Genomic DNA, 13,073 nt, shown 5'->3' with positions numbered 1-13,073 from the left:
TTCCGTGCTGCCCTCAGTGCTGAGGGGCTGCTTGGCACCCAGCTCGGAAGGCTGCGTCCGGCCAGACCACGCCTGCCACCCTTACGCCTGCACCGCTGCCTTCAGAGCTGGTGGCCAGAGCGGAAGGCAGCGTGTGCCAGCGAGCGGGCAGAAAGCAGGACAGAATGGGTGCCCAGCACTGCTCTAGACAGGGGGCAGTTTGCCTAGTGCGGTCAGGTCATCAGCTCCCCATTTCCACGAGCCCACACCTCTGCTAATCCCCGGAATTTGCAAACTCTGCCATTCAGCTATTAAAGGGATGTTGCTAAGTGTTAAATGGAGCCGACGTTTGGGGGCGGAACGAAGCCAACGGAACCAGCTGGAAATTCCATTGCCAACAGCTTCCTGCTGATCGCTGGCCGTGCAGTGTTGGGAACCCAAAGGCAAGGGGCTGAAGAGCAAGTGAAGGTGACCATACTGAAAGGGGTCCCGCCCACGGCGTCTCGCGCCCTGGTGAAAAGCAAGCCCTGAGGCCTAGCGCCCGATCACACTGCACCGCCGGCAGTGCTCAGACTGCCAGCTCGTTTCCAAGCATGCGGCACTACAGCTCTAACACGCGGTCAGCCGTGCACATAAGAACGGTCAGACCAATGGTCCATGTAGCCCAGGATCCTCCTTCCAACAGCGGCCGCCGCCAGGGGCCTTTACACTGCAAAGGGCTGAGAATCTACCCTCCTTCGAGGGGGGCCTGCGTCTCTGCACCTACTGGCTGGTTACGCCCCCACGTGGCTCACTCCTCCATTCTCCAGTGACTCCCACGGCTACGAGGCTCTGTACCTGTTGCTAGGTAGATGGGGTGGTGGCTTGCTGGACTCCACACCTGAACAGCAGTTCGCTCAATTTCCTTTAGCTTCATTTTCTGGCCCCTAGAAGAGAGTGATACGGGGGTAGCAGAGACACTCAGCAGCCCGCTGCCCACTCCACTTGCCCACCTGCACCACGACCCGGGGCATTCTGGTGGGGGGCGGAGCTTAGCCGGCCCGAACTGGGGTCTTTGTGAACTCATTAAAACCCCAGAGCAAGCCCAGGTTCCAGGGCGTGACTCTCCTTGGGGGGCTCTTTCCCAGCCCTCATTACAGTGGGCCCGCAGGCACGGGCCAGGGTGTCGATTGTACACTCACCTCGTCAGCCAGCCCCGCCTGTGAGCTCACTGAACACACTGACGGGAGGGAGCCACGGCTACCGGAGCTCATTGAGCGCATGCATATTATGTGGGTGATCGTGACTGGCTGGGCAGCCGCCTACGCGATGAGCCCGAAGGCTCCTACTACATTTAAAAGGCAGAGGCACAGCGGGGCTAGCTCCTGGGGGCAGTGCGAGCAGGCCTGGGGTGGCGCACACCCCGCTGTGGCTCTCCAGTTTGAACGTAGTAAGAACTGGGTGGCAGTCCAGCTCCTACTGCATTTTAGCACCCTTCGCACGTTATTCTCCCCCGGCTCATTCAGAGGCCCCTGGGAATTCTGTGACCCTGAGCGCTCACGTGGTTCAACGCCCAGACCTGCTGAGTTCTACTCCCATTCCGACACCGACTCCCTCAGCGGCCCCAGGCAATTCATTTGGCATCTCGATTGAGTTGGCCCTGCTTGCAAAATGGAAATAAAGCTTCCCAATTCCCAGGAAACGGGAACAGACGCTAGTACAACGCGCATAATGCAGCAAAGCCCCGACTGGCCTGTAGCCCACTGTCAATTGGGACACAGCTAAGAACGAGCCGGAGGCCTCGAGGCCCTGGCACACTGGCAGTGCCTCCCAGGCCGCCTACACCACAAGTTTCTGCTGAACAGACATTCATGGGCTTGACAGGGGAAGTTTCTGCGTGTGGTGATCTGCCCTACCCCGGGGAGAATCGGAAGAGCTATTCCTCGCAGAGCTCAGTCAGGAAGCATGCCGATTTCAGGGGCCCGCCCCGCTGGGCAGGCAAAGCGTATTGGAGATCGGGCGTGACCCATTTCCGGCCTTAGCATGCCCCCTGCGTAACCAGAGCCAGTGACGGGCAGAGGTCTGTGCAGAGGGGCGCTGCCGGTGACCCGGGACCTAGCAAGCGGTAAGTCTGGGTCTGGCACCCTTCTTATCGCTGCCCCCAGGGTGTCAGACCATAAAGCCCCTCCCCCCACCCTTCTCCACTGCAGGGCAGGCGGCTTGATGAGAATTTCTTCAGCGCTGTTAGTGTTAATCTGCTGTGGAATCTACTGACGCTCATGGTATCTGCTGCCTTCTCCTGCTAAGCTCACCCGAAGTTACCAGAGGCCCCGGGGTCAGAGCAGAGGCTGCACAGCACAGATCCCATGACCTGGGGCTCTGGGCTGGAAAGATGCCCCCAGCAGCAGCCTCAGGCAAAGAGGGTCCGTGGACACGTTTGTTCTCATGCCCTGAAGCACCCGGTCTGCCCTCTTCCCCCAGGCTCTTTCAGACTGTCAGGTGCCCTCTCTGCCACGGCACCAGCTCCTCAGGGGAGTTAAACCGACAGGTCACGGTCTCCTCCTGGCACAAGAGAGGGAAGCAGCCAGCACCAGCAGGAGGCAGAGATGCCAACACCCCAATGCATGGAGCACTCGTGGGCCACACTGATGTTAGACATTGGGACAGCAGCTCAGGGCTTCTTTGACCCCCCCAGCCCGCCCCTTAGCTGGCTCTCAGGAGTCAACAGAGGAGGTGCACACTGTATGCATGGTGCTCCCAGTCTCCTAGCCTACCAAAGCACCAGGACACCTCTACCCCATGAACTAGACCTCTGGAAAGGTGGGCAAGGGGACCACAACCATCAGGAGGTGAAAGGGGCCAAGGGCCACCAGCAGGAAAGCAGCTGGGGTAGGTGGCACTTGGATACTATTTTTCAAGGTCTTCCCTGTGTTGATTGCTGTTGCTTGGCATTTCACAGGCAGACGCACCGAAGGCCCCTCCGAGGGGCCTACAATCTGAATTGGAGCAATGCAGCACAAATAACCTGTAGCGAACAGGAAGCTCCTGGCTTGACTCTAGCCAGGGAGGACATAACGTGCCTGTCGGGGAAGGTTTTGCATCCAGCCTTCAGAGAGCACGCCCACTAGCCAGGACAGTCGGTATCCCCACCTCACTCAAGACACAGCACACCAAAGAGCGCACTGTTAGCAGGGGCGGCTGGCGTCTATAGAGGGGTTTGGAGGTGGGGGCGCCGATTGGATGGGGCGCCGGGGGCGCCAGTTGCTGGCAGCTCGTCTAGGGCCGCCCCGGCTGGTTAGCAAGGCTGCTGCAGAGACCCTTTCCTTAGGTCATCCCTCTCCGGGAATCCCTGGCTGTCCCTTCTGCAGGGCAGCACACACGAGCTGCTGGCGTTCACTTTCAAGGCTCTTCTCCGGCAGTCCCTACCCTGCCTAGCAGCTCTCGCTCGCCGTGGCTCGCCTTAGATCAGTCCCCCCATCCCGGAACCCACCGCCCGCTTGTTACACGTTCAAACCCTGTGTGCTTTCTCTCGCGCTGCCCCGCCGGCGTGGGAGGTTGGCAGCACACAAAACGATGCCTTCTCCTTCAGATCCCTCCTCAGAGCGCGCCTCCGCCATGCTGCCTACAAACCGCTCCACCCAGGGTGCTGGACAACGGGCTCCTGACCCGCATCCCCCGGGTCTGCATCCACCTGTTCTCTCGCGTTACGCTTCACCCCCAACGCCGGGGGCAAGGGTGCTTCTGGGTTGTGCACAGAGCACAGTGATGCCCACGCCTGAGCGCCGAGGTGCTAAGGTAACACAAATGAGAACAGTTCGGAGTGCACCACATGGACCAGCAACAGGGAGAGACACTTCGGGAAAGGGCAGCCAGGCATGCCGGGTCTCAGGCCGGTGGAGGAGTCATGCCACCCTGTGCGCTGGCAGCAGAACAAAGGCAAACCCAGTAAGATGGATTCGAGCCAGCCAAGTGGGCACGATCCCTCAGGCCCCTTCCTTCACTTTGGCTGAGGAACCAGTTCAATCGCAGTCCCTGCAGCGGGGCCTTTTGGGGACCACACAATCTCGCCCTGCAACAGGAGAGTTTTCAGGGCACCACTCCGCTGCGTCAGGCTCGCAGGCTGGGCCCTAGGCCCGCGGAGGAGACCGAGGATCAGCAGCAGCCAATTGCATGGTTTCTGCACAGGGCGTCAGGGACGGGAAGAGTCTCCTCGCTACCTCTCCCCGCAGCCGTGGGGAGAGCCAGGGAGAGGAGAGCTGGGGCATCAGTCCATACGATGGCAGGAATCACAGGGCGAGTGCTCCATCTGGTGTTCTGCCTCTGGCCACTTACAAAGTTCAGGCTTCTGTTCTCTCACTCAGAGCCATTCCCACATGAGCTGCAGGAGGGGGCCGGTTGACAGACCCAGGGAGTCAGTGTCCCCAAAAGGAAGCAGTGCTCTCGCATTGGGGGGAGCTACCTAGCAGGCCAGACACGCCCTTCTCCCAGGGACACGAGGGAAGAGAAGAAAGCCAGCTGTCAACATTCAACAGCCCTCTCCTCCTCTCTACTGTGGGCGGCTCAGACAGACATCGCGGAAGGAGGCAGCAATGTGTCATCAAGCCAGGCAATAGCGCACCCAGCTACCGCAGGCATTATAAACAGCGACAGCGACCGGCACCCACGACCTGGCCGGCTGAAAACCATTCCCAACCCCCTGCAAGGAACACAACTCCCCTTTCACAGCCCCAGCGCTGCTAGCCTGACATTCCTCCCTACGACCGCCGCACCCCCAAACCTCCGCTCTCTGCCTGGCACGAGCCACCTGGCTCCCGGAAACCTGGCTCAGAGAAAAGCGCCCAGCAACAGCGGCAGGTCAGGACACAGCCCAGAGCCCGAGTGCTGGTGCAGCGCCCCACGCGTCGGGGTCAGGGGTCCGCTCTCCTGGGCTTCGGCCTTTCATTCCGGGGGGCCATTTCTAGCGATTTCGACTTCTAGGGAGATGGCCAAACCCAGAGGTCTCTGCGCAAACCCAGCGCCGTGTCTGGGCGTGCACCGCGGGCGCTACTGGCGCTGGCCAGCGGAACCCTAAAACCGGGCATCCGGGGGGTGCTGCTGCCCCTCCCCCGCGCCCCCGCCTGCACCCCCCGCGCCCCCACCTGCACCCCCGGGTCCCCTCCCGCGCCCCCACCTGCACCCCCGGGCCGCCCCCGCGCCTCCCCCCGCGCCCCCACCTGCACCCCCGGGCCCTCCCCCCGCACCCCCGCCTGCACCCCCGGGCCCCCCCCCGGCGCCCCCGCCTGCACCCCCCGCGCCCCCACCTGCACCCCCGGACCTCCCCCCGGGTCTCCCCCCGCGCCCCCACCTGCCCCCCCGGGCCCTCCCCCCGCGCCCCCACATGCACCCCCGCGCCCTCCCCCCGCCTGCACGCCCCGCCCCCCGCACCCCCCGGGCCCTTCCCCCTCCTGCACGCCCCGCCCCCCGCACCCCCCGGCCCGGGACTCAGCCCCACACTCTGCAGCAGGGAGGGGCCCGAGCTCCCAGCCGGGTGGGGGGGCGGGGCCGGCACGCGGGGGGGGGCTCTTACCAGCTCCGGGACCGTCCCAAGCGCGACTCCGCGGCACCCCCCCCCGCGCTACGGCGGCCGCCAGCAGCCCCAAGAGCTCCGCCCGCGCAGCCTGTCAGCCCGAGGCCCCGCCCCCTGCCGCTAGCCCCGCCCCCATCTACCTCCACTGGGACACGAACCCATTCTAACCCCATCTGCACTATCCCCCCTCCTAGCCCCGCCCCCTGCCGCTAGCCCCGCCCCATCTTCCTCCACTGGGACACGAACCCATTCTAACCCCATCTGCACTATCCCCCCTCCTAGCCCCGCCCCCTGCCGCTAGCCCCGCCCCATCTACCTCCACTGGGACACGAACCCATTCTTACCCCATCTGCACTATCCCCCCTCCTAGCCCCGCCCCCTGCCGCTAGCCCCGCCCCCTGCCGCTAGCCCCGCCCCCGTCTACCTCCACTGGGACACGAACCCATTCTAACCCCATCTGCACTATCCCCCCCTCCTAGCCCCGCCCCACGTCCAGGACCCTGCTGTACCCCAGCAGCTGGAGCATTCATTTACCGTGCAGGGGCCCGGACACGCCTTGCCCCAGATTGGCTATGCCTGTATGTCTCAGCCATTCCATGCACCCCCAACTGTCCTGTGTGCTTCCCCAGACTCCACTGGCCCATCCCCTCCATTGAGATGCTACCCCGCCACCCTCCCTGTTCCACCGCTGTTGGGCACTCACTACCACGGCAGATCAGTCACATCTAATCTTAACAGCCCAGAGGAGTCGATACCCCAGCACCATTTAGGCAAGTCAGGCTGGACCAAGGCTCTGGAGCCTAGTGACCTGACTTCGCTTTTTTCCCTGCATTGGAGCAAAGGGAGGCTGTCAGCGCCATCAGACAGGACACAAAGCAGGCAACTTCTGCCATTCTGTTCTGCCTTTATCACTGCCTGTAAGAATTGGTTGTGCTTTTACTTAATCTATGAAAATTAAGCATGTGATATTGCAGCTGCAGTCCAGAGTCATGTGAAACCTCAGGGCCCAAGTAGAAATGGCCCTTGAAAATAGAGAATGAGAAACTCTCCTGGGAAAAGTGGTTCTGGCCACGCAGTAATAGACAGTGCAGCATCAGAGCTTGTTCAGAATCGGTGAGGGGATAGAACACAATGCCTACAGCTTTGCAAGCTTTTGGCTGATGCGCAAAGTCCAGAGCACCTTCATGTACCTTCAGGATAAACCTTGGACCTGCAAGAATAAGGCTATTACCCCCACTTTCCTGGCTACTTCACTTTTAGTTCCTGTAGCTTTGTCTTCTTCGGTCATATTATTTGCCACTTTGCCTCTTAAAACGTTCTATTGCATCATTAGCAGAAGAGACGCCATGTTCCACCCAAGGGCGTGGCGGCATTTCAAGAGCAAGTGAAGCAACTTCTCTCTGGCTGTACCTCCTTCATGGCTTACAAATCCTACACGTGAGAATGTCCACAGTAGGCCACAGCTCTGAGCTCTCTCTTCAGATGGGAGCTATTCCGTGCCCCCTCATTTTTGGTGTCCTGCTCTGTATGATTCCCAATTGCAACGTATCTTTCTCGAGATGGGGCAATCAGAACCGTATGCAGGATTTAAGGTGTGGGCATACCATACACTGAAATAATGGTGCTGTATTTGGTCTCATTGCTCTCAACTATTTATGAGCATTTTTGACTGCTATTGCACGCTGAGCCGACATTTTCAGAGAACCGTCTCCAATATCTCTTTGAGTGGCAACAGTTCATTTTAACCCCATGTAGAGCTGAGATTGTTTTCCAGAGTGCATTACTTTGCAGTTATGTTCACCCTCATCTGCCATTTTGTTGTCCAGCCACCCAGTTTAGGGAGACCCCCCCCCCATCGGCAGTTTGCTTTGGACTTAACCTAGCTTGAGTAATTTTATATTGCCTACAAACTTCGTCACCTCATTGTTTTACCCCTTTTCTAAATGATCTATGATTATGTGGATCAGCACTGATCCCTGAGGAGAATCCTGGTTGACTTTTCCACGGTGAAACCAGCCCATTTATTCCTATCCTTTCTTCCCTACTTTTTCAATCAGGGTGAGCTCGAGCCCACCACGCTGTGCTCCAGAGACTGATGCCTTCGCCCCGAGTTCACTAGAGAGCACTGGCAAGGCACGATTCCCCTTTACAAATGCTATGTTGACTTTTCTCACACTTGGTGCTCGTTGAGGTTTCTGATGGGTCTGTTCTTTACTAGTTTCAAACACATGCTGAACGCCTACTGCACCTTGGAGGGCTAGGAACTTTAGAAAACGCTTATGTTTTACTTCCAGGTCAAAGGCAGCACACTGACATTAGGTAAGGAAAGTAGCACACAGTGCTACTACATACACTCCTTAAACCCTTCACAGCATTGGAGAAGAATTGTTGAACTCAGAATAACACAGCTAGAGGAAGTGGGGCACTCCTGAATTCAAGTGGCAGACTGGGAGAAGCTGCACTACAGTTCACAACCAGGTATAAGAAGATTAGAGGTAGGTTTTGCCCTGGGTGAGGGATAAACTATCTAACCTGAGGTATATTCCTTCAAAGGCTAGGTTCTTCTGTGATCCCAAGCCACAAGTACATAAGGCAACTCACACTTTTATTGTGGTTATAACCTGGGGAAAGGCGGCAACCCAATGAGAAAGTACATTGAAATATATAGGTGGATCATGACAGAGCTGAATAACCCAAAGGAGTCGAGTCTATCCTTGAACACACAGCAGAATTCTATTTTACTTTCTTCTCCTTCCAGCAACTGCAAGGATGAGCTTGGTGGCTGGCACTGTGGCCCACACAAATCACAATCAGATTTACATAAGAATTCCAGTGCCCACAATACACAGATGCATAAATATCAACACCCTGGAACTTCTTCCTGAAGTGCCATCACGTACTCGAAGGAATTCTGCCCCTGCTCAGTAACTTCACCGCCCCCTTTATAGCCCCTCCAAAGAAAGGAAATTCACCACGTGTTTTCACAATATATTTCATGAAGAGTAAATGCCTAAGAGAAGTGGCCAGTGCATCCTGCACGGAACACTGCGGAGGGCCCCCAAGAGAAGTGTCTCAGGAGAGGAGCTCTATTTCCACGTGCCTTTCAGATTTCATAGTTCTTCACCTCGGGGGGCTCTTTGCTGGGATCGCCCCCTCGCTCCAGGTAGAGGTTATTATAAGGGTACTGCTTCGGTCCCTGCAGAGGAACACAGCTGTGAGAGGCAGCAAACTCAGCACATTCAAACAAATACCTTGGAAAATCGGTGGGCAAACACTCCCCATTCAGATTGTTTCATGCCTTCAGTGTCCTGTGCAATCCTCACAGCACCACCACGAAGCAAACGTTCTCCCACTATTACAGAAGGGGGCACTGAGATATTGAGGCCAACAGCTCAAAAGGTATTTTAGCATCCAATTCGCATGGACTTCTACAGGAGCTTTGTGCGCAAGTACTGTAGAGGCCCTGGGCCTAAGTGACTTGGCCACATTCACACCACTTGCGCAGTAGGGGATTCACATCTCAAGAGGTCATTGCTCTTGGCATGTGGCAGGGGCATGCAGCAACAGCCCTCTTCCCCAGCCCCCACGTCTTTACTCACCACAGGCATGTAAGACGGGTATATTTCTCCCATACCAAACATGAACAGCATGAAGCCAAGAAAGAGGAGGAAGTGATTGCGCATGGTGTGCCAGGAGATCATAGTGGGGGATGTGTCAACACGGGTCCGGAGATACATGTCATGATGCCAGTGCATCTAAATAACACAAGGAGAGGCTTGGCGAGATCATCCCAGAAGCGCTCTAGAATCCCCTGGCTCCTCGTCTACACAACGTAATGCAGTTTGCAGCCAGGCACCATGTTACCACAAGGAAAATTGTATCCCATTTCACACACGAGGATACAATCACAGAGAAGTTCAGTGACTGGTCCAAGGGTCATGGGGAGCTGGTGGGGTCAAGGACAGAACTCAGGAGCTTGCTAGTCAAACATTTTACTTCATATTTGTCTATTTTTTAAAAACACCAGGAAACCAACTTTGTCCACCCCCACGCATTTTAACTGCAGCTCAGACCCTCTTCTGTTCTCACGGTGCTTCACAGAAGGCACAGTAGGAATTGGTACAGTGGTTTGTGGGGAGATCCTGGCATCCCGGGAACCTGCTGATGCGTGGAGTTAGAACACCAAGTGATTCCCTGCTTCTTGGGAACAGGTCCCTTACCTGCACACGTGTCTATTAAGCTCTTGGCACCGTTATTTGGCTTTAACAGATTAAGGATGGGATGGGAGTTATCCTGTGATCTCTACAGATTGAATACATCTGCTTGAACAGATGCATTTTGGTGTCTCGTTCACAAGGGACTCACCTCAGAAGCTACAAGTCAAGCATCCTAAGCATGAGCAGCTAAGAAGAATACATAACCAAAATGCAGGGGACTCGATGTTTCTGATCATACATGCTCTTTACTTTTCAGTTCCTTCCTGCCCATGGCGGCTGATGGTGGGCTGGACTGCATAGCTCTCTGTTCTAAAAGCAGGGGATCCAGACTCTCTCCATTACAAACAAATCCCTCTCTTATGAGCAAAGAGGGCAGTTTTGACCGTTTTCAACACTTCTCACTGAAAGTACTTGTGCTGCACTGTGACGAAGAGGCAGTACGTGCAACGGGAAATTACCACAACCGCACCTCACCTCAGGGATAACAAACATCAATACAAAGCTCCTCAGCTGTAGAGAGCGCCAAGCTACAACCTTTTCATGCACCATTGTTTTTACAAGCTTAAAAGCTAAGCTGACACTCCCAAGTCTTCCCATACAGCACCTATGCTCCTTGCCACAAGAGAGCCTACTGAGACAGATTAGGTCACTACTCAATATAAATTCAAGATGCAGCTTTCCTACAGGGCACAAACACTGAGTTGAGTTACTTTTGGTCATCCCTCCGCTGTAAGCAGTTTTTTCAGCCAGGCACCCTCCAATGCACACATAAAAGTTTGTTTTCCCTCTAGTTCTATTGCCAAGGGACAACTGTGTCACCAACCAAGGGAAATAATTATGGTTTGGTGTCAATCACCTACAGAAACCCCACATTCTTACCGGAAAGCGTTATTAGTCATTGGCACTCTGTAAATATCTTTTTTGACACTAAAAAAGCAGGTTTCAAGCAGTTTTAAGGGAAAAGGCCACTCAGCACCTATTCTATTGAAAAACAACCTCAGAATCGGAGCTAGCAGTGGCCACACTCCCTGGCTAAAAGGATGCGTGTGAATGTCTGTGATCAAGCAGAAAAGATGATGTAGACATCAGAGCAGACGCCATTAGGCTTTCTGATATATGTTCAAATCCCAGCATGGTTGACTCAGCCCTTCACCTTCCTATGGAAGATACTATAGAGTTCCTTGTGGTATGCGTGCATGAAGCTTTAAGATAGCAACAGCCCTATCTCATCTGCAGAGACACTGAAAATCTTTTGGCCTATTTTTGGAAGGAAGGAATGGGCAGAATAGGGATTTACCCTGATTTCCTTGCCCTAAGATTCCCTTTGCAAGGTGTGAGGGGGTAAAGCATGACATAAATATTATTCTAGTTGAACATTTAATGCTCAGTAGAAACAGCACTAAAATAGCAGGTTACATGCAAAAAGAGCCACAATCCCTACCGTCTCTCCCCAGTTTCGTCTTGCACCCGGGTAGTCCCACTGATACCAGGGGTCTTTCTCATGAGAAGATCGGTCAGGAAGTTTGGGATAATCACCATACCTATTGGAAAGATGCAAATACAATACAAAAATCAAACAAAATTATTTCTATCCATTGCGTGGTATGGTACAGATCATTAGGAAAATCTACTAAAATGGAATAGCAGAGCTACAGTAAGCTCTAGAATCGACAGTGTTTTGTAAATACACTTTAAAAGCCCCATGTGAACGTACATGGCAGTACCCGCCTTCATACTAGTGACCTTGCTTATGTTATTTGTTTCATCTTTACAGAGGTGAACTGCAAGTGCTTCTGGAACACGACTTGCTTCTCCTTGTGACTCTCTCAATCATTCCCTCCCCACATTTGAACTCCTCTGAAAGCTTTTAACTCAAAAGACATTTTGAATGTTGGATCACCGTTCACACCATATTCCTCGTATTTGTGTCCCTATTGTCATAAGGACTGAGCCCTTCACAAATGTTAGTTTAGCTACGCTGTGAGGAAGGGACATATTATCCCCACTTCACAGCCAGGGAACCAAGGCACGGAGAATGAGTTGCTCTAGGAGGTCACATAGTCCGTCATAAAACCAAGTACTGGAACCCAGATATTCAGAGCCCCTGTCCAGTCTCCCCCATAATGTGCTGCCCACTCAGCTCCAGTGACTTGTAGAGAACATTACCTTTCTGGAGTGTGGAGAGGTACATCAAAATTAAAATATGTTCAGCAGGACGCCTCAAACACTTCAGTGATGTTTTAAATATAATATTAAATTAAACAGATCCTCCCTGCAACCAGATACCAGCTGCTACCTGCTCTTGCCTTTCTTCAAGGGTCCAGTAGTCTTACTGTAGCTCACCCCATGCCATCATCGGGATATGGCTCATAGTCCTCCACTCTCATGTTGTATTTCTTAGCAGCAGCTGCCCGTTCCTCTGCGGTCTTGGGGTAAGGTCCAGGCATCAAGCTCTTGGGCAAGTCCGAAGCTGAAGGCAGAAAACACAAGTCATAGCACTTGGGGCATTTCCTCGTAACTGGAACGGGACAGACAGCAGCTGCGGACGATGGCTCAACCCAATGCATGCCAGACAGTGAAAGGAGAGCCTGTTTCACAGGATCAGCCCCACCCCCCCAGTTGGGGGCAGTTCACTTGCGCTGGGGCATCAGACACAAGAATCCAGGTCTGTGTGCGGGGGAAGGGAGGGGCAGAAAGGGACTCCTCTTCCTCACAGGATTCTGCCATTACTGAATCACTGAAGTGCCCCTCCCCCATAAGTCCCAACCCCCCCTCACCCCGCCAGCCAGAGCCTCCCGCCCCCCCGGGCGCCCAGACCCCTCCCCCATGGGTCCCCCCGGGCGCCCAGAGCCCCTCCCCCATGGGTCCCCGCCCCCCCCGGCGCCCAGAGCCCCTCCCCCATGGGTCCCCGCCCCCCCCCGGGCGCCCAGAGCCCCTCCCCCATGGGTCCCCGCCCCCCCCCGGGCGCCCAGAGCCCCTCCCCCATGGGTCCCCGCCCCCCCCCGGGCGCCCAGAGCCCCTCCCCCATGGGTCCCCGCCCCCCCCCGGGCGCCCAGACCCCTCCCCCATGGGTCCCCGCCCCCCCCGGGCGCCCAGACCCCTCCCCCATGGGTCCCCGCCCCCCCCCGTTGCCCAGCCCAAGGACACGGGCCGACGCCGCCGCCCCTCGCCGACCTGCTCGCGCCCCGGGCGGGGCTGCCCAGCCCCCCGCCGCCCGGAGCAGGAGCCCCGCCCGCAGCCAGCCGGCCCCGCGCACCCCCGCCATCAGCGACCTCTGCGCGCACTGCGCATGCGCTACGGACGGCGGCCGGGCAGGACCAGGAGCGTTCAGG

At 56.1% G+C, this 13,073-nt stretch overlaps 2 protein-coding genes across 9 annotated transcripts in view; both read right to left on the bottom strand.

Annotated features, from left to right (window-relative positions):
- LOC112546702 (protein transport protein Sec31B) overlaps window positions 1-5,653 on the bottom strand; it is a 31,222-nt gene extending 25,569 nt beyond the window's left edge. For 2 of the 8 annotated variants that reach the window (XR_012905514.1, XM_075934591.1), the window contains exon 1: window positions 817-905. Coding sequence is in view for 6 of the 8 variants with exons in the window: in XM_075934591.1 (XP_075790706.1) it covers window positions 817-895 (79 nt within the window). In the remaining 2 variants the exon portion in view is untranslated. The other 6 variants (XM_075934587.1, XM_075934586.1, XM_075934588.1 and 3 more) reach the window with 6 other exon arrangements.
- Window positions 5,654-8,499: 2,846 nt separating this feature from the next.
- Window positions 8,500-13,073, bottom strand: NDUFB8 (NADH:ubiquinone oxidoreductase subunit B8). Its single transcript, XM_075934585.1, has 5 exons — window positions 12,916-13,073; window positions 12,085-12,211; window positions 11,183-11,282; window positions 9,124-9,279; window positions 8,500-8,720 (listed from the first exon to the last, which is right to left on the bottom strand). Exons 1-5 carry the CDS (start codon window positions 13,004-13,006, stop codon window positions 8,628-8,630), a joined length of 567 nt encoding a protein of 188 aa, XP_075790700.1. The 5' UTR covers window positions 13,007-13,073; the 3' UTR covers window positions 8,500-8,627.

Source organism: Pelodiscus sinensis, chromosome 8 (assembly GCF_049634645.1).
Source record: "Pelodiscus sinensis isolate JC-2024 chromosome 8, ASM4963464v1, whole genome shotgun sequence".
NCBI lineage: Eukaryota > Metazoa > Chordata > Testudines > Trionychidae > Pelodiscus > Pelodiscus sinensis.
Note: the sequence above shows the minus strand (reverse complement) of the source record. Positions and strands in the feature narration are given on the sequence as shown.